The 26,108-nt window shown below is 45.9% G+C and overlaps 1 protein-coding gene across 1 annotated transcript; it reads left to right on the forward strand.

The window, feature by feature from the left end:
- Positions 1 to 1,607: 1,607 nt before the first annotated feature.
- Positions 1,608 to 25,699, forward strand: LOC103895633 (synaptotagmin-like protein 2). Its single transcript, XM_009275283.2, has 16 exons — positions 1,608 to 1,784; positions 4,136 to 4,287; positions 9,413 to 9,506; positions 11,037 to 11,130; positions 11,304 to 11,397; positions 12,023 to 13,144; positions 14,481 to 14,579; positions 16,641 to 16,732; positions 17,186 to 17,287; positions 19,204 to 19,373; positions 20,210 to 20,312; positions 20,938 to 21,099; positions 21,844 to 21,922; positions 22,509 to 22,608; positions 23,606 to 23,811; positions 25,554 to 25,699. The coding sequence occupies exons 1-16, from the start codon at positions 1,684 to 1,686 to the stop codon at positions 25,697 to 25,699; spliced, it is 2,916 nt and encodes a 971-aa protein (XP_009273558.1). The 5' UTR covers positions 1,608 to 1,683.
- The last annotated feature ends 409 nt before the right edge of the window (positions 25,700 to 26,108 follow it).

Raw genomic sequence — 26,108 nt, forward strand, 5'->3', positions numbered from 1 at the left:
AATAACTTGTGCTCGACTTTGGATATGCCAGCTGAAGGAAGAGGTGCACCGTGTCATGTGGAGACAGTCCAAAGAAGAGTGACAAAAATGATAAAGACCCCAGCTCTGAGGAACCTGAAGGAGCTGGGATTGGTTATTGTGGACGCTGAGGTGTAAAACCCTGTGAGGATGGCTGCAAAGGGAGCATGCCCGTGGCGGATAGGACGGGCTGACATCTACCAGGGAGATCTGGGGTAGGCAATAGGAAGAAGTTGCTTGCTGCCAGTTTGCTAAGCACTGAAATAGGTGGCCCCGGGGGGGCTGTGGTTGCCATCCTCAAAGGGGCAGATTAGACAGACAGAGAGTAGGGGTGATACGGGCCTTGAGGTTAGGGAATGGGCCTGATGACTTCAGATCATGCTTGCCATGAAAGCTGGGATTTATTCATTTTTAATGACCTGACTCCCAAGGCTGTGGCTTTGGGAGAAAAAGCCAGGTATGATGAAACCCACAGTCACCTGACGGGCTTGGAAACAGTGGAAAAATCCCATCTGGTGAGCTAGAAACTGCCTACATGGACACGAGCAGAACTCCGTCGGAGGTATGCCTTATTGCCCTCAAGTTGGCCAGAAGAGAGGAGAAGGAATAAAGTAGCAAAGCAACACATGATTTACTCTTCCTCCACGCCCTGCAGCCTCTGGCCATTTTTGTTGCCTGTTGAAACGTGAAGTGATCTGCACCCGTACTGTTTGAATAGCAAATATCAGTGCAGCATAAAGCAAAGTGCACACATATTAGAAAATGAGCAGCCTCTGGTATTTTATAGCATAACATGCAGCAATAACACTCGCAGTTTGCTGTTCTGTCATTTTCCGATTGCTTTACAAAGGCTGGCTGCTTATCCTCAGTCTCATTTAGCACAGGAGGAAGTGAGGAACAGAAGAATGGAAGTAAAAAGCAAGCAAGCAAGCAGTTTGGTAATTTATATGCATATTTTGGTTGTAGCATGCTGAGTCAACTGTTTACCTGTTGGTAGGAAAGCGGCTAAAATAAAATGTTGTCTTGGTTAGGTTAATACCATGTGAGGAGCTGTAGGACAGGGAGGAAAGTAGGGCAGCTTGTTTTGGAACTTGTGCTGAAGAACAAATAAAAACCCCCAATGTACACATTCGGTTACCATATGTTGCTCTTATCATAAAAGGCATCTCGGTGTTTTTTCTTTGCAGGGATGCTTGAACTCCACGGAGGCAGACTTCCCCGCTGAAGAAAGCGCATGCCAGAGGTGCTGGGGTTGCTGTTGGTGAGACGAGCTTTCATGCCTGCTGAGGCAGCTAAGGCGGGCGGCAAGCTCGCTCCTTCCCGCGGTCGCCTGTTTGATTGACGTTGGCTTCCAAATCGCTGCGACTGTGCCTGAAGAAAAGCGAAGGAGCATAATTTTGCTGAGAGAATTTTCCTGGCAGGGGAAGGCATGCAGTGCAGAGAAACGTGCCAGTGAAGAGCCTGGAAGTGCAAGTCCAGGTGCTATTGCAACTTCCACCCAAGCCATGCTGTTGTGAAGTCCTTTTTCTCCAGCCGCGTCTTGCTCAGCGCACCAGGGCGGGCTGCACAGGGGCTGCCCATGGCATTGCGGCAGTCTGGGCTGGATTAGTTCCTGGTGTGCCATTGCTTCAGTTGTCTGAAGAACTGAAGAAGATTGCAGGGAAGATGTTGGACTTGAGCTTCCTGACCGAGGAGGAGTATGAGAAGCTGATGAAGGTTCTGCAGAGAGATGCAGAGCTGAAGAAGAAGGATGGGGATCGCATCAGGTGAGAGAGCGTGCAATAACAGCAGGACGTGAGCTTCCCCTGGGGGGATTTTTTTACTTCTTTTAGAGAGGACTGTGTGCGTGTTGTGTGTGTGTGTGTGCGCGTGCAACAAGGAGAGATGCAGGCTGCAGCAGTGCTGTCCCTTCTTGCTCCGATCCTGACGGATCTTTTCATTTCACCTCCTGCATTCTCAGCCATCCTGCTGTCGCTGCTGTCCTCTCTCTGCAGGGTTGCAGGGCTGGACTCTCCCTTTGAGTTAATCAGCAGCCCTCAGAGACGCCAAGGGAGATCATCCCTTTCGTGCTCTGGGGAGGAAGATGCTGATTTCTCGATGTCAGAGGTCTGAGCAGGGGAGTAGCTGCTACCTTGTTTTCCTCACTCCGTAGCAGATAAATCCTGTAGAGTGTTTTAAAATAAGACTTTACATCCCCATCTCTGCTTTGTGTCCCTCCGGTGCTCTTTGTATATGCAGCATCCATCGTGCAGGCAGAGGGGCAGTGAAAGGCTACATGATCTGCCAAAGGTTTGCGGGGAGCCATTTCAGAGCCAGGAATCGCTCTCAGTTCAGCTCACTTGCCACTGGCCATCCTGGAGCTCAGGTCTGGTTGATCGGGATTGCTTGTTGCTGCTGTCACTTTTTAAATGCCAGCCATTAGACCATCTGGGTTGACAGTATGCACCAGGCTCAGGAAGCTGGCACCAAACTCTCCGCGGCAAGAAATTAGTAGTTCAGTGAGTGTGGATGGCACTGTGCCAGTTTACCCCTGTTAAGGATGTGAGTCTTCGACTTGCTGTTGAGCCAAAAAAGAGTAAGCCCGGTGTAGGAGGGATGCTCAAGGCTTGAAGCGGGAGTGGGTAGCTTTGCAGCAGGCTCCGGGGAGCCTACGTGCCCTGGCCTCTGCTCGGGGATGAGAGCTGGGGAAAAAGAACTGGTGGTGGCATGCAAACAACTTGGACTTGAGGTGTGCGTGTCTGCATGCACTTACATCTCCTTTGAATTGAAACAAGGTTTTAAAAAGGTTTTCTCTTTTTTTTCTTCTTTTTCTGAAATGCAGTAAAATTTCTGCTCTGCAGTGGAGGTTTGGGGAAAAGAGTGTTTGGATTATTTCAGTTTTGTTTCACTTCTCTTTGGAAGCTGTTGCACAGAAGGCTTTCATTTGGGAGCGAAGTGAGTTGGATCCTGACCGGGGTGGTGCCAAGTGCCCCTTGCTGTCAGCACGGCTACATGCAGTAAGACCTTTGGTGCAAGCGTGGACACGTTTGGCTCCAACACAACCTGCCTGCTGGGCGAAATGAAGTCAAGGGCATTACACTGATCTGGTGTCAACAAGATTAAAAATATGTTCCTACACCTCCTCTGGCCCAGCACCTCGAGACCCTCATGGGGACAGATGCAGCCCCGATCTAGATGGGAGCTGTGCAGTTTGCTGGCTGTCAGTCCTGCTGGGCCCCCCCCAGCACTGCCTGCAGAGGCTTGAGCCCCGTTATCCCATACCTGCTCCCTTCTGGCCTTTAGGCAGCCAAATGTGACCCTTCAAGGCTCCACGGTTATCTGGGGTTTTGCCCCCTGTTCCAGCTGAGAATTGGACTGAGGTGGTAGTTTCCTCTGGCCTCTCGGGTCTCGCAGGGACCCTGAATTGTGGTGAGCTGTGGGAGGCAGTGCCAGCTGAAAGGCAGCTAATTCAGCAAGCTGTGGTGTAAAAACAAAATAACTGGAGGAGGGTTAAAAGTACAGGCTAGCAAACAGAGCGCTGACGGGTTTAGGTGCCAAAAACCAGCCCTGGGTGTGCCCGAGCGAGGTACAGTAGGAGAAGCTGTGCTCAGGAAGGAGAGCTAACTGTTTGAGTGCCAAAATTGGCATGGCAGGAGGAGCAGGGAGAGGAGCAGTGTCTGGGGAGAATGCTGCAGGGACAGGGTGCTCCCCTAAATAACATGATTTATTTCCATGGTTTGCATCAGATTTGATCCAAAAGGCTTTGCCGCTCATAAAGAGATTAATAGACAAATAAAATGGAGAAGTGCAAGACCTGCAAACAGCCACATCCCTTCCCAGACCTTCAGGGCTGCAAAGCCAATGGACAAATCTCCTTGCCAGGTGACTCTGATTTGGATTTGTAAAATTTGGAAGAGGTGAAGGCCTGTGTTTACAAGGTGCTGTTCCCATTTCAGATAAAGAATAAATCAGCTTTTGTTTTAATGCTGGTTTGGCCCTTGTGATTGCAGAGAGTAATCTCTGGATCCTTCGTAGTATCAGACAGGTGAACCGTACGGACAATTATTATGAAGGTAGCTCAGGGGAAGTCGAAACCTTGGAGATCTTTTTGGTGCATAATGTTCTCATTGACTTTCAGGCGGATACAAGGCTCCATCAAGGATGAAAAGAAGAAGAAGTTTGTGACAGGTGAATGGTTTTCGGAAGTGAAGGCAAAACGATTTCAGGAAGACTTAGAGGGGCCGGATCTACTTCGGGCATCGATTAGAAGGAAAAAGGGCAAACTAGAAAGTAAGTATGTTAGTGTGCATCTTAAGAAAACAAATTGATGGACCAGAAAAAAGTGGTCAAGTACGGGAGTCTCCCTGTACTGAGAGCCTTTTGGGGGCCAGCCTTTGTGTGGTGAGAAGGGGATTCTCAGCTAAGCTTTCAGTACTAGAAAAAAATACCTGATTATCAAAATCAGGGCCCAAAGAAAAAATTACAGTGCAGCAGAGAACTAAGGCAAAAGCTGTTTACCAGCTACGTGCAGTAAATGCCTTTTCACCGCTTCAGCTTCTTTCTTCCAAAATGTCTGTTTGTCAGAGGTCACTGGTATCATTTCTTGCCGTAGAAGCAACAAGGGAAAGGGGTGATGTAGGGCAATTTCTGGCATCAAACTGATATGTGTGGATCAAACAGCCCCCACAATTCCTAGAGTGGTCTGACAAAAACAGACAGCTGGCTGCTTTTGCAGGCCTCTGGGGTGGTGGGGTTCGTCACATCTCTGCAAAGGGATGGGGTGCCTCTCTTCTCCTGGCAAGTATTTGCCCACTGTAAGAGGGGAATGTTGGTCCATGCCTAGCATTTTATATGGGAATAATTCCAAGGCACAATGTGGTTTTCAAAGTAAAAAGGGCTTTGGGGCCAAGTCTGAATGGTACCCAGGCTGCTGCGCCATAGCAAGGGTATGTCTGGGACCATGTGCTAATTCGAAGCAAATGTATTGCGTGTTGCTTGACATGCAGATGAACTCTCATGGTGGTATGTAAAACAGATCAAATCAGATTTATCAGCTCAGGGCAGAGAAGAGAAAAGATCAGCACCGTGTAAAACAAGCAGGACTGTGTTTTGAGTCCAAATGTAACCAGCCTGGAGCTGGCACTTCGCGCTGAGCATTTGTGCAAAGCAGAACTGGGGATGATTCACATCCAGTCCTCAACATGAAGACAGGCCAACCGACTCCGCAGCAGGACTGTGGGACTGCAGCCCAGTCTCACAGAACCTCCTTGATTATTTGTCAGGGTGGGTAGTCACAGATACTCCGACATGGCTGGTGAGTTACTGGCTGCTGCTGCTCGGGGGAAGCCACAGCCTTGATAAACAGCTCTAAGCAACGTCTACCACGGTCCCTAATGTAAGGACTCTATAACTGGGCTCTGTTCTTTTGCAATAAAGGCTACTCATAGATAAAGGGTTATCTTCCATCTGTCCAAAACTCAAATGTCATCTCCACCAGTTCAGCTCTCTTTCCTGGGCCCAGCTGCCCATTCCTGCTGTGGGGTGGCAGCAATATAGATCACTCCTTTGTTTGGTGGGCGTCATTGGCCAGGATATCTCTGTAACATTAATTGCCTGGGGTTAGTATACCCCTCTTAGCTCCACATTACTTAGACACATTCTCAAAGCTAAACACTGGCTAGGGACTTCACTAACTGAGAGCCTCATTTTCTTTTTGCTTTTTACTTATCCTTGACAGCTCTCATAACTTAGCATGGGTTCGTTGGAGCCTCTGATGGAGAACTGGCCCATGATATTTCATATGAAGTTCCTTTTATCCTTGGTATTAAGGATTCATGATGTCATTAAATTTACTGTTTTATCATCCCTCCGGAATGCTAAAACATATAAAACCTTTTCCAGCTCGACAGAGTTGCTTGGCCATTTCTGCAGAGCATGTTCTGCTTTTTGAGGATGTGCATTTGTGCTTGCACTCTCTTTGCATGAAGAGACAGACGCTTCAGCAGCCCCTCTGCTGGGGCCCAGGTCAGACGAATGCTCTGTCATCTGCAGCCCAGCTAGTAGCCAGCAATGAATTGGATTCGTCTGCCTTTTGCCTTGCCGGGGGCATCAGCACCCTTAGCTTGCAGCCCATTTCAGAAAAGCAAAATTTGAAGTGCTGTTGGGTTTAGATTTAACTTTTACTGGTAATGTGCACGTATGAGATGTGGTCTCAGGTTATCATCTAAAATAATCCCCTTTATTAATATAGCAGTAACATGCAAGTTATGTCTTTGCATGTGCATTACTTGACTAATGCCGTTTTAAGAAGGAAGAAGCAAATGTTATGAAATTACTACAGTAATTATGTTTAGATTTAGCCCTCTATTTCTTTTTCAACTTTTTTTCTTCCCTTTCTTTCTCTTTTTCTATTCTCAGACTTATTTTGGTAAAGCATGGGTATAACGTGACTTTATTCCTTCCTCTTACTTTTCCCACTGCCATTTTACAGCACTGATTGAGGATCAGGATTCTGCAGCTTATATTTTCACCTTGCTGTTGCCTGTTGCGTGCTCAGCTCCTGCAGTGGTTACTGTATAGATTGCCTCCCTTCACACGTGAGGGCAAGCACTTCTCTCACTGACTTGTCAGCAAGAGTATTGCACCCGTGAGAGCAGCGCTTGGCCCATCAGGGAACAAGGATCAGGCCCCTTTACAAACGGTTTGGCCGTACAGCTCACGTCCAATCTGCGGTAGATGAGATAAGGGCCTTTGCTTGCCATCAACAAGGATGAGGCCCCTTTACAAACGGTTTGGCCTTGGCCGTACAGCTCACGTCCAATCTGCGGTAGATGAGATAAGGGCCTTTGCTTGCCATCTTGACACCTCTTTTTCTTCTCCTGGAAAAATCGGAGTCATTCACCTTCTGTCAGCTTTCAAGGGGATGAAAGGGTGTGTGTTCATTTAGCCCAATCAATGTAACATGTTCATGACTCCAGGGCTGTTAATCTTCATTTAGGTCTTTGATGACTGTGTTAGGGAGCGAAATGAGAAAATTCCTGCATGGAAAAGCCCGGCTGAGATGATTGCTGGCATTCCCTTTGCATGGTAAATGGGCTGAGGAGGGGTGGAAATTCGTGCCTGCACAGGAAAATGCCCAGTGGCCTTTTCTGGAGGAGGGTTTTAACCTTCAGAACGGAGGGTTGTGTGGATCCCTAAGGGTCTTCACAGTTGGTATTGATTATAATAGAAAACACTAGTAATCGGCAGTAATATAAATCTATAAAATGGATAGATAAGCTATATTTAAACTACAGCCTGCAGAGCAGCACAGATGGATGAATTTGGTGATAACTTCCCCTTGAGCTTGTGTGCAATGGATGAGAGCTAAAAATCTAGGTCTAGGAGAGAGACCGTTTTATGCACCCGCTGAGGCAAGTCAGCCCCGATGGCACGGTTAGCTGTGCTTTCCCCAGGCGTTGAGTGTCTTCCTGTTAGAGTGATAGGAAATGAGTAAAGCAGCTGAAGTGTTAGAGCAGGAGTGGCTGTATACATATATATATATAAAAATACATGTATGGACAAGTTAAACTGGTCAGGCCACTACTAATTTCTGTTGGAATTTGCTTTTTATTCTGTTTCATCCTAAAGTTAGCAGGGGCATTTTGCTTGTCTTGATGGATTATAATGTACTAATAACCTATTTGTGGTTATAGAAGCCAGGTATAGCTGTGTCAGTGGCTGAGCCATTTTGAAGGGCAGTGATTTGGATGGGAGGAAGCAAACACCTCCCGCTGCCTCTGCCAGCCTGGAGGGGGGAGCTCTGTCTGAGGGGGAAGTGTCAGTGAAAAGCAAGTATGATGCAATGCCTTTGGAAGTGGAAGTGAGGTGAGAAATGAATGCAGTCGTCGGTTGTCAAGGTCTTTTCAACCATGACAGGCAGAGGGAAAACGTGGGAGCTCTGCGTTTGGTTCCTCTACTTCCAGAGCAGCTACCTGCTGGCATCTCCCTCCCTTGGGTCTGGGGCAGAAGAGGAGGACATGGCTCACCGTATAAATAAACACTCCTCAGCGTGCCTTCTCATGCCTGCACATGACGTGGCCCGTACGTGCCACCGGCCATGTCACAGCTTGTCTCTCCTGAAATGATGTTCAGTGATGCTTTTTGCACATCAGCGTTTACATGGACAAAACACAGTCCCTCTCCCAGAAACGTGCTCTCTAAAACTGGCTCGTTCTTACACAACCAGACTCTGTCTTCCAGCAGGAGCGACTCCCCGACTTCCCACTGCTGCGGAAACCACGGGGCCACCCGGCTGCCATCTCATGCGTGTGCCACACGCGTGGTCCTAACGCAGACAGCCCCGAGCAATGCCTGCCATGGTCCCCTGCACCGCAGGGCCAGGTGCTGGGCAGGGAGGAAGAGTTGGGACTGCAGCATTTTTCTCCATGGGGATGCACAGGCAAGGGGTAGTGAAACTCCATCTTGGGATATCCCTGTTATCTGCGGCCTGACTGTGCTGATGCTGGATGGCACCACACAGACAGCACCAGCGTGACTTTGGTATCACAGCCCGTCCGTAGGACTGATCTGCTCTTGGGCTTAGTGCAGTTTTCTAACCAGATAACAAGCGAGGCTATGTTATTTAATGTCACATCTGAATCCTTTGAGCCTCTGATTCTGTTGTACTGTGTAATGAAATATATCCTAAAGAGATTTGGCAGTTTTTGTAACAGGTAGATTTACTCTTTTTAAAATAGACCTAGCTGCATGTGAATAAATATGTGCAGATCTTGTTGACCAGACTAAGCTTAGTTTTGCATCGCTGTTTCAGAGTTTAATCCTTTTGGTTTTGCAGTAGCAAGAAAGCCTGTTTGCCAGCAAAATGTCTAATGCAACTTTATACACTGGCAGGCTGCTGTAAAGGTTACCGTCTTCTATTGTTTTTTCTTTAGGGTCTTTGAGAGCTTAGAAGACATAGCTGAGCCTTGTGCCAGTAAAAATAACAGGGATCTCCTCATTAACTGTATTGGCCTCCTCCTTTGTTTGCCAAGATTGGATGACTTTGAGTCAAAACAGGAAATGGCTGAATTTAAATCCTGGAATGGATTAACTTTATTGACAGCCATGGCAGTGTCCTGTGAAGGCTTCCAGTGATGCGACAGCTCCTGGCATTAGGCAGCTCGCTTTGGCCTCTCGGATCCATGGGGTCTGGAGGTGCCTTTGCTGCGTAGGGAGCGCGGGTGACACTGCCCCAGGGCCTCCCCCCGTCTGCAGGGGCAGCAGGCAGAGCCCCCCGTCAGCCATCTCCTGTTAAATCCACAGGGTTTGCGCTGTGGGACTCATTTAACAAGCCTTTTCTTTCCCCAAATAAAATACACTGACCATTACAAGTTTAAATAAATGTCATTTCTCAATTGTCTCTGTTATATTACAGATGAGGCCAACGAGCACATCCGGATGGGTCTGGAAAGCAGCACTGCCCCGAGTCCTGCCTTCCCCAAGCACGCTGCTGGCGCAGGAGAGGAGAGGTAACCGCCGCTGCTCGTGCAATGCTCTGGCTGCTGCTCTTGCTTCTAATGAAAATTGAATGCTACCCATAAAATCCTGGTCTTTAACTGAGTTTCCAAGACTGTATAAATAATAGGTTATATAGGATACTTTTGAAATCCTTTTTCCAGGAATTGTCAGAATATCAATCCTCCCCTACTAACTAAGTGCTAATGTGCTTAACCCAGAAAGGTCTTTTCCTGCATGATTTGATAAGGGGTCAGTAAAATGGAAGCTGTCTCTAATGTCAGGATATTCTGGTTAGTTTTTCAAAGCAATTATGGTTTTGTTTAATTTTTGCCACGGAGCAACACTAACAAAATGAACTGTTTGAGGAAACTGCTCATTTCCTGCTGGTGCCAACCACTGTGTCCAGAGCTCGGCACTCTCCATCAAGGCTTGGTAGGATTTCACGTTGTGCTGACTGAGCAGAAACACCCACTAAAAGCACTCCAACGAGCAAATCAGTGACCTCGCTCAATATTCATGGACTGTGGAGAAGCCATTAAAATATTCACGTATTCATTTATTGTTGCTCCCATCTCATTTGCATTTTTTTGTCAGCAGAATGAGAAATCATTCTTCACAGGTGGCAGTTGCTCCAGTTAAATATTAAATATGGGCCTTGACACTTCCAAACCTCTTGCAGCTGATCATTGGGTGTTGCTTAATGAAGAGTCCAGAGTCAACAAGCCCGAGATGCTCCTGCTTTACCAGCATAGCAATGGTCCTAATGGGGGTTTTTTGGGTTGATTAAATCCTGAAAAGCTTGCTTTGTTTTTCTCATTCAACCCTAAGCACAAAGCATTGTCATCTGAAATCTCACCAGCTTGATTGCTGTTCTCCATCTAGAGAGCAGCCACCACTAGACACTCCCAAAGACAGTAGAAACGGTCAAGTAAACTGCCTGTGATATGTGTTTCTTCCATTTATTTACCAGGCAGTTAGTAATTAACTTACATTCCAAGCATGAAGACTTATATCCTCTACTATAGTTTTGCCCTAACTATTGTTGTCATAATCATTGCTGTAGTTTCTAAATCCTCCATCAATCTGGTTATGCCTTTGGCCTGGAACTGGGATGGGTGGCCTGTTCCTTCCTGGGCCATAGCATGGAAATGCATCTCCCTCCTGCATGGCTCCTGGGCTCTTCTGGCACTGCTGCTTCCTGTGTTTTTCCCTACGGTTTTCTCCCAGAAGGGGAAAGTCTGAATAAACCTAGAGGTTGACACCATTGTTTTTATTGAGCAAGTTCTGTACTGACTGCAGCGCGACACTTGTCTTTACTCCCAGTTCAGGCCATTTAACATGTTCCCCAGTCCTTCCAAGCAGTAATGGAGAAAATAAATGAAGGCACCAGCTCTGGGCAGCCTCATATTGGGCTGGGTCAGTAGGTAAAAGTGGCAAAGGAGCTGAACAGAACTGAGATGAAGTTGAAAACTGCCTGATCACCCTACCAGGCACATCACTACCACTGATCTCCTTGCTCAGACGTTTCTCCTCTCCCACAGATCCAGCACACCTGCTCTTGATACCACAGAGGAGTGTAAAATCTTGCCAAAACCGAAGCCAAGACTTCCTGTCCCACTGTCTGCATCACACAAGGTAGTATAGGCACGGCCTCTGCACTTGTTTCGTTATTCCTTGGACCTTCGCACAGTCTGTACCTACTGGCAGGGGCTCCACAGACTGCCTGCCCTGGTGTCTGTGCTCAAATAAAATACATTTTTCCAGTCTTGCCAGTTTATATACACTGATAGGGTTTGTTTTCCATTCAGAGATCCAGTATACCCAATGTCTCTTCCTCAGAGAGTGACACTGGAAGAAGTCCATTTGTGGCTGCAACAAACAGCTTGCATTTGTCTAGAAAAGGTAAGGTTTTTGTTCAGTGAGCCATTGGCGTTTTTGCTATTCAACATTAAACACCAAGAGACAAGATGCTTTTTTGTGTGCGTACAAATGAATAACAAAGAGTATTTCTTACCTTGGCATGTAGGAGTGGGCTGCCAACATTTGTATGAATTATGCCCAAGGCAGCAGAGACCAAGAAAAAAAAATCCAATGACTAAAACTTCTCCTGGCTCTCAGTACATTTTAAACAGAGTGTGGCTCACAACTCCTTAACCCACAGATCCAAGTTACCTTCTCTTTCCTGCCTTGAATGTATAGTGTATTTTTGGCACATAGCAAATAGCCAGTAGGAAAGCTGTCAAACTGAAAACAAAGCTGCAAACAAATCCCCAACTCACAGGAACAATTTAGAGCTCAGTGGATTTTTTTCTATGCCCTGTTGCAGAGAGAAGGGCTGGGGTTTTCAGGGCTTCCTTCACATGGAAGGAGGCTTGCTAGAGTCTCAAAAGTGGGGAAGAATTAGGAACATATTGGTGGTTTCTGGAAACTCCCTCTGGCTTCCCTTTGAGAAGCTGCAGCCCAGACCTTTCAGGGAAATACGATGCGATGTGGTGGGACAGGCTGTGAGCATTTGTTGTCGTTGTAGGTCATGGATTACCTCCATTGCCCACCAAGCTTTCAGAGGATGCTGTGCCTCAGCCCAGCAGTGCAGCTGGAGGAGATGCTGTCGATGGGGCCACTAGCACCACAGTGGGGGCAAAAACTCCACCCGAGGAAGCTTATGCTCACAGCAAGATACCAGTTAAGAGGAAACCAAGCAGAACTTTCCCCAGATCCGAGCAGTTTGTGAATCATGTGGGGCCAGCAGAGAACAGCCTCGCAAATAGAAAGCTGCTGTCAAGCCCCAAACCACTGACCACAGAGGGGGAAAGCAGCCAGGCTGTGAAGCAAAGTGTGAACTATACAATCTCATCAATGAGTAACAAAGAGGAGGATATCGGCTTCGATCGTGAACACTTCAAGAACTTGAAGAACTTCTGGGAGAAGGGAGCAGACTCTGTGACAGCGGGAAATGTGCCGGAGGACCTGAGCTGGGTGGAGGCAGACGGTAGGCAGTTCAAGCTGTGCCGCTCACTGTCTGTGCAGTCTGGGCAAGGCCAGAACAGCGAAGAAAAACCTGTCGTCTTCACCAAAACAAGAACACCCTACAAAAGGACAATAACCTTGTCTTCTAGCGAGGAAGAACCAAGCTATGTAGCCCCTGCAAGGAAGGGCTCGGTTTCCGTCATTCCTAGATCCACGTACGCCAAGAGCAAAGGCGGCCTGGTTACAAGAAATAACTCACTGAGTGAAAGCAATGGAAAGCCGCTGGTGCCAGAGGAAGAAAAGGTGGCACAGCGCTGCTCCAAGAAATCCAGATTGCCTGTGCGAGCGCCTTCCATCAAAATCGAGTCACCTACCAAAGAAGTGTCTGGCAGCATGTTTGAGCCAGAGACGCCTACAGACGAGTTTGTCGTGGCAGAAGAGTGCAAGCACACAGCGAATTCCCTGGCGAGCAGGGTGCAGATACTGATCGAGCCTGTGCTTTCAGATGGCGAAAACGATGATGAGAAAGAGGAAAGATCTGCTTTGGGCACTCATGACAACATGGAAATAAATGGAGAGCCACCTGAGGAAAAAACGTGTGAGGCTTCAGACAAGCAAACACCGGGTGAACCAGCCAGAGAGAGAGAAGCCGTTCAGGGAACGGACTCGGCTGTTTACTCAGGTACTGAGGGCTGTAACCGCACCCTGTGAAATCCCAATAGAGAGTCATCCCTAAGCCTGTTTTCTTCCCTAGCCCTTCTGCATTTTGCACATTTTCTTCATTTGTCCATTTATCCTATATTGCAATTTGTGCAGAATTAGCATGTGCGGAATGTGTTTAGCAAACAGCTGTGGAAACAAATCTTGTGTAGCACGGTGCAAGTGTAAAAGGGGGCAATGCCATGTTCCCTTGCCTTCCTCCCCTCTACCAGCCCTCATGCCTTACCTGCAAGCACCTCAGCTCGGGACAGCCCTCCATTTCTTTAGCACTACCTACAACAGGTCACAGGAACTCACTTGATTTCACTCACTGGGAAGACTGTACTTTCTTCAAATGTGGGGCTGGAGGAATTCTTTGTGGTGGTAGAGATAAGTCTGACACAAATAGAAGAAATAAAGTGTGAAGCAAATTGTTTAATAAATACATGGGCTGTTAGGCTACCTTGATATAGGCACTGGCTGTCAGCGTTTAAATGACATTTTGGGTCTTTTGGGAATCCACAAGTGAATTTGGATATTAAACTGCAACCAAAGTGGACTGAACAAGGAGTCTGGTCTTTCTGGGTTCTGATACCATCTTCTCAGCCATGATGGTGTCAATAGTATCACCTCTTTATCGGTCTCTCTCTGGGTTTGACGGGCTCTTGTAGTGACTGTTAATATGAGCAAAAGTTATTGTTAATTGCAATTCCTTTTACATGTGGGCTCTGATTGCCCACAGCTCTGCTGTCTACCAAGCAAAGATCTAGGAAGAGAGGCTCGCTATCCTCTTTTTCCAAATTTCCTGTCCTCGTGTACCTCTGTAAGACCTATTTGAGAGGATTTTCCATAGACTCATCTGATTTTGATTTTTAACTGTATCATTTCTTGGCTTATTTCCTACCTCTTATAACATTTCTATGAAAATCCTGAGTTGCACTTCAGGTAAACATAAATACTTCCTTTCTATACCAGATCATTCTTACATTTCTCAGGTTTTATGCCTTATTATTACATTCATTTCAGGATCATATTAGCAGATGGCTGTGTTTCACTGGAAGCTCTTTGGAAGTGCTGGTCTGTTTTAGGGACTGGGTTAATCTAGTGTTTACATTTCCCATCATAGCGTGAAGAGTTTTTCTCAGGGAGAGACATTAAAGCACACTGGTGATTTGAAAGCAGCCCTGTGTAATGTAACTGCAATGTGCTCTAAGCAGAGCGAACAAGCCAGGAGAGACACACACACGCGTGCTTGTTGACACACTGCCCATTTGTGTGTGTTTATTTACCATGTTGATTTGGCTTTTCATGTATTCCAGAGGAAGATGGGGATCATTCACCTACCGCTCGGGCATTGGCCCAAGCAAATAGCATTAATCTTGCAAAGAGCATGGTGAACATTTACACAACCACAGAGAGTGAGTAACATCTTTCTTTCTCCTTTTTGGTTTACATTCCCTGAAGGTAAATGTATTATGCCCGAGTTCTGCATCCCTGGTGCTTCTGTGCATGTACCAGGCAAGGAAAATGACATATTGTTTCATCATCAAATTAGAGAGCTTACAGTGCCTAAAATTTAATTCAGAGCCAGGAAATTGCAGCTAGATTGATGGCATGTTACTCAGTGTCTTCAGCAAAAAACACAAGGGATTCAAAGGGTTGGCAAGAAGCTTGTACCCGTCTCTCCTCTTCCCCCACCGAGTACTGTGGGAACTGCATGGCAGCCTGTGCAGCGGATTAATCGGAGGTGCCAGAGCTGGCATACAGCATGCGAGTCACGCCGCAGACTCCTGTCACACGCTTACTGGGCTTGCAGTGCTCAGCCTGGGCCTCTCACCTCACCCAGAGCAGACCCCATTTGCTGGCCTGGTCTCCTCAGCTACCAGCTGGGACATACTTTATGGTGGCAGTTTCTCCCTGAGAAACCAAGACAAGCTAAGGAGAAGGTAACCAAGAAAGCAGCAGCAAACCTGAAGAAGCCCATGGCCAAGAAACCTGTCTCTGCCACCAAGAAGCCCAAGAAAGCAGCAGCGGAGGAAGGGGGCCTGAAGGAAGGCAGTGGCAGCCTCTGTGGCTGAGAAAGCAAATAAAAGTCCCCAAAAGGTGAAAACTGGCAAGCCCAAGAGGACAGCTAAGAGCTTGCCTAAAACCAAAGTGATAAGGCCAAGGCTGCCAGGACTGAGGTGAGAAGGCTGGGAAGGCAATGCCCGAGGAAAGGTAAAGCCGCTTAGAGGAAACGATCAAGCCTGTTTAAGTAAGCCCGACCCCTGGTTATGAGAGGGAGGAGAGTCCCCTTCGGGGCTCTGTCGAAGGCAGCCTGCGGGTGGGACGCGCCGCATGGCCCTGTGACTGTGCCCACCCCGTCTGGTAGCCTCATGCCAAGTGCATGCCCCGTCGTATGGTGCAGCAACATATGTCATACAGCACAGTGGCTCGAAGCTTCAGGTCCCACATGCATTGCCGTTCAGTGTCGCGGTCTTCACACAGATGGCCGAGATTTTAGCCTCCCCTTATTAAAGTTTATTTAGAGCCACAAACTTCATCTTCAGAAACCCTCCTCTACAGAGTTACACTTACTTATTTGCCATATAACAAGTAGTCTGTGGAGAGGGCTAGATTTAATGCTTTGCTCATGTTTGGAAATAAAAATAGTAAATATCAAATGCATGGTAAATCATATAAAAGGTAAATCATATAAAAGGAAAATGCCAAAGAAGCTCTTGGGCATTTTGAGCACTGAAGAATGTATCATCATGGCTAACATGCTAAACAAGTGTGTATATGTGCATGCATGTTTATGCACATATATCTTCTAAAAAACAAGTTCTTCTGGGATGAAGATAGTCATCTTCAAGGGAGTTATTGAGAAAAGATAAAGATAGAACAAATAGGTTTTATTTAGACATTTAAGCAGTCCAGTAACCATCCTTCTAAGTTGAGATGAAGCTTTCTGACTTTTTTCTTTTAGATATCAGGCTATTGTCCACTTCTTTGTCTAGCAGAGTATTTGAGAGGTGTATGCAATGGTGAAATTATAGGTATAAATATTTTACAGCTCTTTTGTACAGGGCAATATGCTACAAGATGAAAATGTGAGCATGTTTGGTTTCTTTGACAAGGAGGCAGATCTGTATGGTTTTAGTCTAAATTAAATCTACACAGAGAAAGTGGTGCAAACAAGATGATACACATCCTTAGGTTAATAAGTGAATTAAATTAGCCACTAGAGGGAGTTTGCACACTCCCACACATTGAACGAAAACACATTGAAAATAGCTTTAAGATATTAGCTAGCAGTTTTTGTCTTGGGGAGGGTCAGCTTCAATGGCAGACAACACAGATGAGGCAAGTGGGTGGTACTCCAGTGCCTCCCACAAGCTTTTCCTCCTTCCTTGTGCCCTTAAACAAAAATGTGACTTTCTTATATTTTCCTGACTGTGACAAGATATCTTGATGCCTTTTTTTGTTTGCACCTACAGCATACAATAAACCTCATTTGATACCCCATCAGTTTCTTGAACCTGAAAGAGTCAAAGAGCTGAGCAGATCCTCTCCTCTCCTGTTGTCTGAGGTAGGCTAGATGCCAGAAATGGCTGGAATAATGTTCACAGCATCCCCTGATGAGATGAGAATGTTTCTCCTGAACACCGACAGTACTTGGGTTAGAGCATACCTTGATTATGTCATAAATAAATGAGAAAAGCCTTAAGAAAAAAAAAACCAAAACCGAGACCAGCCCTTCTATCCTGGAGGAGTTCTAGTGTTTCCCTCTGTCTCAAACCACACTGTTCTGTGCCCTTCCCAAGAGCCCAGGCGGTTGCATGCAGCTCTGTTTGGAGGCAGTTAATGATGACGTTCGCTGCCGGTCAGAGGGAATGCCTCTGGGGAGACTCCCTGCGCTCTCCTCCACTCTCCTAACCTGATCGCTGCTTAATGGGACTCTGCTGAGCTATTGGTTTTTCTCTGTAGTGTTGCAAAGCGCTCATACGGCAGAGCTTAAAGATGCTTGTTATTTTCTGAGCAGACTGAATCAGACACGGCTTCGGAAATCAGCTTCCAGTTTAACAAGCACAAAAAGACGCCTAGCATTGGCAGCCACTCGTCCGACATGGCATCTGTCTCCTCGGTAGGTATTTAACACGTACATCTTGCTAGATAGGGTTTCTCAGTCGGATGCGGTGACACTGCATTTAGGCTGATACTGATGATGTGGCCTCCGGAGTATCCTGTTGGTTTCTGCATGGTACGTTATTAAAAGAATGGTGGTGGTTAATTACTTACTTGCGCTAAAGGAGTGTCTCCAGGTACCATCTCAAATGAGAGACCCACTGGATCATTATTAGACAAATTCACAGTAAGCGATAGCCCCCCCTCTGAAGCGCGGATGCTCTGAAGCCTGGCAGTGTGCAGGAGAGAGGGGTGGCCTTTTTCTGGGTGGGGAAATGAGGCACACAGCTATTACGTGACATCTTTGTGGTCCAGCTCCGAGAGAGCTGGGACTGCAGACGGGTGCCCTCTGCAAGCTCATCCTTCACTTTATCAGCAAATTCGAGGGAACTCGGACAGCAAAAGCGTGATGTAGAGCTTCAACTTCTAAGGAAAGCTGAAAAGAGCTGAGTGTGTTTAGTTGAGCATTTTTAAAAGATTCCTTCAAGACTGTTTTGTGGTCTGCTTAGAGGTGCTTGAATTTGCTGTATTACTGCTATAGGTATCTCCAAGGTGTATATGTGAGATTTAAAGAGTATATGTGAAGCAAAGCTGGTAGGGAGAGGTCATGAATGTAGATAAATATGTTAAAAAACCCCTTGAACTTTGGGGCACGTGAGTCCTCCTTCTAGTCTGGAGAGTCTGGGAGCCATAAATGAGCCTTTTGTGTCCACATCACACAGGTATTCTTGAAAATCTCACTCAGGATTCTCTGCTGGGGTGAGTATCCTGATGGATGGTAAATGCAGCCCCAAGGACTGAGAGGAGATGTTTAGCAGGCTCTTCTAGGTTATAATAGGATGACATTCAGAACCAAAGGAAGTAGGGGAAGACAGAGAAGAATTGGGTTAATTACTAGGAAAGTGTTTTGATAAATGTTCATGACTGTACCACAGAAAAGTGCCAAGAGGGTTAATTATTTGCTTTGTAAATGGCATTAGCTTTTATGTTATCCCGTCAGGAATCATGAGTGATTGGTGCAATAGAAAACTCTCTCATCTTTCTGGAGCTGTGTTTTGTTTCTGCTTCATCACTTTCTACCAGTGAAAGACAAAGCCTTGAAAAAAGAACCCCAAGGCCTATGGGCAAATGCAGTTTGTTCTGGGAAAGCAAGTGACTCCTGGGTGCCTAGCTCCCGATTTATACCTGCAGAAATGTCATTTTGCTGTGCCTTTGTGGCAAGTAGATGCACACAGGCTGTCTGTGGTGGGACAGTGGCTCTTCAGGACAGGGGTTATATCTATTTCTGTTTTGTACAGCTCCATGCACGTGAGCAAGCAACAAGATAGTAATAGTTTTTCCTATATTTATATTCTGATACGGTTCTTACTAGCCTATTTTAAAAATTGATTGACAATTGTGTGACTATATCTACCAGAAACGATAAGTTTATATACAGATAGTTCAAGTTCTCTCAATGTATTTCTTTCTTAGTGATGAGACTGGGTCAGGGTAGCAGCTGTTTGTACTGTAGGCATAGGGAAAGGGAAGAGATTTGTGTGGCCCCTCAGTAATATTTGACTCCGTTTCCCAAAGTTTTGGGATTTAGGGGTGAAAAATCTTCTGCATTTATTGAGCATTCAGGAGAATAGCGCTTCTAAGTCCTGATCTAGGATAACACATCCTTGTGAGACCCTTATTCGGGTTCCCCAACCCGTGCTTGTTTGAGCACAGCTGCAGATGTGTACCATTGCTGTGTCAAGGACACAATACTACATAAGGGCAGAAATTGCAGGTTATTGCTCTGGGAATGCACTTTCCAGACTTCTTTGTCCAGAAACCAGGTCAGGAGGGTGCCTGTTGCATTGGCACTGACCTTGCTCTTCCAACTGGCAGGTGAGTGGCAGTGTGCTCAGTGTCTACAGCGGCGATTTTGGGAGTGTGGATGCCCAAGGTACTGTGGAGTTTGCTCTAGACTATGACGAGAAGAACCGGGAGTTCCAGGTTCATGTGTCCCAGTGCAAGGACTTGGCTGTCGTGGATGAGAAGAAAGGCAGATCTGACCCGTGAGTGATGCTTTGGTGCCTCGTGACTTCTACATTGCTGAATTTTGTGTTCTGGAGGATTTCTTTTCTTACGTTTTCTCTTTTTAAATATCGTGGTTTCTTCCTTCCTTCAGACTTCTGGTGCATGCTTACTGCTGGGACTTTCCTAGCTGATGGTTCTGGAGCCATTGGCATCAGTAAATATGTTGCCACAGACTTAAATTTGAACAGATTGAGGAAGCTTTGATCACTACAAAGACAGTTCCTGTTATCACTGGACTGTGTTCTCTCTGCGTCCATGTGAACCTTGATCTCCCCATGGTGAATACACTTTGGTAATAACTCCGGTGATGTAGACACATATCTATATGAAAAGGAAGTCCGTAAAGAAGTGCTGTTAGGGGCACAATGGTAGTTGTACAGAGGTTAGTGATCTCTAGTTTGAAAGATGATGAAAATGAGCTTGGATTTGAAAATGAGCTTGGATTTGAACCTTGAGAGAGAGACTTAAAGACTTTCCACCTCTTTCCTCCTCTCTAATTTCACCCTGATTTTGAATGCACAGAGATGCTATAGTTATGGGCATTTCAGAAAATGGATATATGGCCTTGCTGGCTTCCCATATTACCTAGACAGCTGCCTGTTCTGAATGTTGGTGGCATCCACCCATCTCCAGTGAGATTTATAACTTCACGTGCAAGCCAAGTTAATATCCTAGCAGGTCTCTTAATTAGTTTTGCCTTCAAAGAGTCAACTCCAGGTCTTTTGTTTGCATGTCACCGTTCGCAAGTGTTGCCCGCTTATTAGAGCTTGGTGATAAGGAACAATATCCAGATAGAGTTTGTTTTCATTTCCAGGTATGTTAAAACTTACCTGCTCCCAGACAAAGCTAGAATGGGTAAGAGGAAAACTTCAGTGAAGAAGAGGACAGTGAATCCCATTTACAACGAGGTGTTACGGGTAAGAACAAATACATGCTCTGAAAACCTGTGTTGTAGCAGGCACCCGTACCACGTCAGGTCTGGAAAGATCCTGCCTTCTTGGCCAGGCTTCTTCGCCTGCCTCCCGCCAGCGCTGCATGGCTCTTCCCCTGGGTTTCTCTGCACCCATCTGTGTGGCACCCAAGATTTCTCTGTCAAAACCGCACAGTGATCTTTGGATGAGATCGGGACCTGCAGCCTGCGCTGTCTCCAGCCAGAGCAAGGGGTGTTCCTTCCTTCTCTGGCGCATAGTCACGAGGCGTGGGACTACTAAGGAAGGTCTTCATGATGTGATCTTACTCATCAAAGCATAGAGGATTATTTAACAATGCCCAGGCCTGTCTTAATAATTCTTGAAAGAATATTGGTTTTGCCCTGTGATGAACGGAGCGCTAGGTTTCCCTGTGCTCAGCAGAAAAGCTTTGTCAGGGTAGTAGTATTGCTGCAGGACAAAAAAAGAGCTGTTCGGAGCGAGGCCAGTCCATTAGTGCATGTGTGGAGGGGGTTTGAGTGTCTCAGAGCTTATTCAAGCTTTGAGTAGTTTTCCAGTTGTGAAAGAACCAGAAGAAAAATTTGAACAACCTGACTTCTCTTTCTTCCTCTAGTATAAAATAGAGAAAATGGTATTGCTGATCCAAAAATTAAATCTCTCTGTTTGGCACAACGATCCACTGGGACGTAACAGTTTCTTGGGAGAGATCGAAGTAGACTTGGCCAGCTGGGACTGGAGCAACAGGAAACTCAACTGGTACCCGCTGAAGCCCAGAGTAAGTGTGTCTCAGCTGCAGTCCTGCTTCCTGGCTCAACCCTGAAGCCTTTAGGGATGGCAGAAGTCCTTCCTGACTCCTCTGAGGTCTTTGGGTGGTGTGGTGGAGCAGAACAACCTGAATTTGTACCTAGGGAAGTGCAGTAAAACACCCACAAACCCTGGATGCGTTAGTGCAGTGTTCAGTGCTCTGAACACAGGCCTTCTCGGGTCTTATTTGGTGACTGATCTGTAGGGACACTTTGATAAATGTGATCTGACACTAATCAACAGAAACTCTGACGTGACTTTGCCTCTCTCTCTACTCACATAAAGATCATCCCTTAAAAATAGACAGCAGAGTACTAGGTGATGCGATTGAACATGCTTTGAGAGGTAAATATTCAGGTGCCACTTTTTGTAAAGCCTGTGCAGCTTCCTGCATGCTTCTGGGTTCAGAGGTCTGATTTGAGATCCCTTTTCAGAAAATAAAGGACATTTGTCTTTAAGAACTGAGATGCTTAGTTATGTCCAGCTGGACAGGTCTGGAAGGGCAGCCTTGCTCTGAATCCTCAGGCTTTTGGTTCCGAGGGACTGAGTTTGAGAACAAAGCCACAAAGAAAGGAGCTGCCCTGAGAATGGGCTGCCCCAGCCGTGCAAAATCAGAATTTGTCCATTTGTGCCCCTCCATTGAACTCAAAAGCTGTTTGCCTTGCTATGTTTACACAATCCCTCATTTAGTCAATCGTAACTCTTTCTGTTTCAGAGCCTTTCTGCTGTTAACGGTGTAGATCATCGAGGAGTGATGAATTTGTCTATTAAGTATGTCCCTCCAGGAAGCCTAGGTAAAATGTGTTTCATGCATTAAGAAGTATTGCCCGTATGTAGACATGCAACTTGCAATCTGTTTAAGGGCTGGTTAAAGAGTAATCTCATTAGAGCAAGATCTTAAAGATCAGCACAGAGGCACAACTAGCAGTGCTTGATAGCACTATCTGCAGCCTACATCTGATTTTCACATCTGGATTTATTGGGAAAGTGTTGGGGGGAGAGGAAGGGCTCAACAACCTCAAACTCATCAGCTGTTACGAGCGCTGTGGGCACTGTAGGGTGCTGTGATGTGGTAGCAGCAACACACAGCCCCTCTTACAGTGGGGCAGGCAGAAGGTTGGGTTTGCCCAGCAGTTCCTTCTCCTTTCCTGTTTCAAAGCAGCACCAGCGCATTGTGTCAGGAGCCCTCTGCAGCTACAAGTGTGACGGGGCTGGTAGTAGCGCTGTGGCACCCAGGCAGAGGGGTGCAGAGCTCACAAGGGAGTGAGTATGCAGAGAAGTCACGTTGCTGCTCCCTCAGGTCCCTGGAGAGGAAGCCTGTCATTTTGCTAGCTATTATAAGGACTGGCACGACAGTTTTTCTCTTCTCCGAAATGGCAGGTCCCAAGAATCCTCCCTCTGGCGAAGTTCACATTTGGGTCAAAGACGTCAAGGACCTGCTGCAGTTGCGTCCTTCTGGAGTTGACTCCTTTGTGAAATGGTAAGTGCATGAGCATGGTATTGGCTTTGATCCTGGGTCGGTGCCTCCACAGGGCGCTATGTTTTCTTCGCTTTTCTCAGGCTCACCTAGCTGTGCCTCCATACTGTAAAGCCTTCGTGTTGCATTGGGCTCTGTAGGAGAGAATTGCCCTTGTTATTCACTTGTGGCCAAATTAGGAAAATCCTTGCTGTGATAAAGCTCTTGGTCAATCACTGTCTGTGACTCAGTCAGTGATTTGCCTCAGTAACATCCGAGTGAGAGGAATACGTGGGCCCTGCACCTCGGCCCACTGTCTTCATGTGAATTTGTGAATTTTGCCTTGATACGGGCTTCCGTGCAAAGTTTGGGAATTTGTTAGGGACTCACCAGAACTGACATACAGACGGTTGGATCCTGCTTTGATCTTCTCCAGAATTTAGTATGAGCATGTTTTCTGCAGTCTGCAACATCAGTTCTGCCTGTTACATGGGAGAAGGTGCTGCAAATATTCCAGAAAATTAAAAATCTTTTAAGTGGATTTTCAAGATTTTTTTAGCGCTTTGAAGTGCTCACCATGTTTTTTGTATATTTTAAATCCTTACAGAGTTCTCCTGCAGAAAGGTTTGCTGCTCAAGAAGCCTAACTGACCATTTTGAAATGCCCTCTTAGGCATCTAAGTGATGAAAATTTATGAAAATAGAAATATGTGGAAGTAATGTCCATTTTTTAATGTAAAATGTCAGTTTGCAAAAAAAAATTGCCAAAAGCAGGAAATTTTAAGCAAGTGCCCTCCTTTCTGAAAATGTTTGCTTTTAAAATGGATTTTCTTGGCAAAAAAAAAGTCTCATCTAGGAATTAATGAACATTTCCTATTAAATCTACAGAGGTCTCTTACATTGAGACCCAATTCCTCATTTCTTCAGAACTGAGGCTTGTTTAGACCAAGGAATTTTGTAGGAACAATTCAAATCTCAGGTGATATTCGGTACTACATGCTGTATTTTTTCTCCTCTTAAAGCTATGTGCTTCCAGACACCAGTAAAAAGAGTTACCAAAAGACCCGAGTCATAAAAAGAGACACAAACCCTGTTTTCAATCACACTATTGTATACGATGGCTTTCATACAGAGGATCTAAAGGATGCTTGCGTTGAACTGACTGTGTGGGATCATGAAAAACTTACCAACCATTTCCTTGGAGGAATCAGGCTGGGCCTCGGGACAGGTGAGTGTCATTACACATTTACATTTACATTAAATGAATACTGTTACCATATTGCTGAGCCACAAGATATAATGGGAAGTTGCAGAGCATTTTCCTGTTGGGGAGAAACCAGGGGTGGGGAGCCTCAGTAACTGGTGAGAGTCGCGGTCTCTTGGATGGAGGGGGCCCTGGTACCATGATAGCAACCCTCTATTCCCCCATTTTCTGCCAACATCGGCTCTGAGGTCTGGCAAAACTCAAGAATCTCCTTGGGTCCGTCAGAGAGTTTTCTTGCTGTTACAGGAAAACAGGCTGCGTTACAAATCAACATATATTGCTGCTCCTCCCAGGGAAGGGTGCTCAGAGATGAACTTGAATGCCATGTGGGACAGCACCACCTGGTGACTCTGTCCACATCACCTCCTCCCTTGAAATGCTTTAGTAGCAGGAATAACTAATATTTGAAAAACAGGGCGAGCTACACTAGTTGATCTGGTAGGTAATCAGTACTGAGAGTACATCAGCTGGAATTAAATCACAAATTGGAAGGATGGAGTTGTCTGGGTGTAGACTGAGGTGTTACTGTTGGGGTTTTGTTTTGGTTTTATTTAGACGATGTAGTGCCGAAAGGCCTCAGCAGAGGTGCTATTTGCTCCACTGGGAGACAGTCACTGTCTCTGGGAGTTGATGGCATGAGGTTCCCATTCAGAGAAGGACTTAGACCTGTGCTTAGCTGGAAGTGTTTTACTTCAGTGGAGTTGCTCATCCTTGAAGTTATGAAAATTCCGGTATTTTTAAGCCACTGTTGTAAAGAGTAGATTCGACCATCTCCCATTGTCCAGCTGTCCAGCACCGACGTTTGTCCCTCTCTAAACATCCTGTCCTAGCTTTCAGTGTGCCCCATACCTAGGCTTTGACAGAGAGCATGTTCATCTTTGTATTTTTGTAAGTGGGATATCTAAGGTTTTCTGAACTATTTATTGTTAAGCAAGAGGGCTCTCTGAGAGGTGAAAGGCAAACAGAAGATTTCAGAATGTTGCAGTAAAGGATAACTGTTCCTTGAGGGCATTGGGAAAAGTCTCGTAGCCGGAAGCTCTGCCTTGCAGGTGCACCTATGTTTATTGGATTTGCTTGTATGTTCTCTGTTTTCAATCTCTAGCATGTCACCAGGAGGGTTGTGAACTATCCAGTGGGAAGGGGCAACAAGAATAAGCTCATAAGCGAGATATAAAAATACCCACCCCAAGATAAGCTGTGATCCAAATTTAGACCTTTATCTCGTTGAGAGGTAGCTGGCACGTGAAAATTTGGTTGAATAATTGACTTGGAATTAATGTACACACTTTTCCGTTATCATATGTTTGATTCCTATACAAATAAAGTGTAGAGCAAGAGAATTTTGACAAATACCCCACCCTGTCCACAAGAAAATCTTTTAAGGGGAAAACCAAGCCTTTTAGACCTCCTTTACCATTCCGAAAGATGCAGAAAGAGCTTGAGCCCAATATTATTTTCCTTGGCAGGTTATGCTTAGGGTTCTTGCATTTTGTGGCTTTTACATTGACTTCATTCTGAACTCTGGTGTAAAATGGAGGTCATTAGCAGAAGAACAGGAGGTGTTTAGGGTGCTACTTGCTGAGGGGAGGTCAGCACCATTTATGTTAAGACACCGCCTGCAGCAGTTACATCCCTTTGAGTATTTTTGCATGGAGTAGAAACTCTTTGTGTAGCTCGCAGCGTTGTGGTTTTCTTGTTCTTTTCAGGTTTGAGCTATGGCATCTCTGTGGACTGGATGGACTCCACGCAAGAGGAGGTGGCCTTTTGGCAGGAGATGATGTCGGCTGCCAATGAGTGGATTGAGGGATTGCTGCCACTGCGCTCGCTGGCGGGGAGGAAAAAACTGAAATAACCTACCGTTCCTGCCATAGAAAGGCTGAATGTGTTCATTAGAATTAGGAAACTTCCTGCACCGAGGTGACAGAGACCATCCATGGGGCTGGCAAGTGTCAGGTTAATAAAGCAACTGATGGACAGCACTTTGGAGATGTTAAATGTTAAGTACTAATTCCCTGACAGAGGACATGGAGGATGCCAAACTGATGCTATACTTGATTTTGTCCAAGAAGAGACTTAATTTGCCTTTTTATTTAATCATTTATGTTCAGTATCTTTGAATTCCATTAAGCTCTGGGAACACTGCCAGAAGGAAAAGGAGATATAGATATTTTTATTTTTTTACTGTTTCTTGTGCCTTTTTTTTTTTTTTCCCTGTGCAGAGATGTAGTTGTACTAAAGCAGCAGCGTGGTATTATTCATAT

Source organism: Aptenodytes forsteri, unplaced genomic scaffold (assembly GCF_000699145.1).
Source record: "Aptenodytes forsteri isolate BGI_AS27 unplaced genomic scaffold, ASM69914v1 Scaffold143, whole genome shotgun sequence".
Taxonomy (NCBI): domain Eukaryota; kingdom Metazoa; phylum Chordata; class Aves; order Sphenisciformes; family Spheniscidae; genus Aptenodytes; species Aptenodytes forsteri.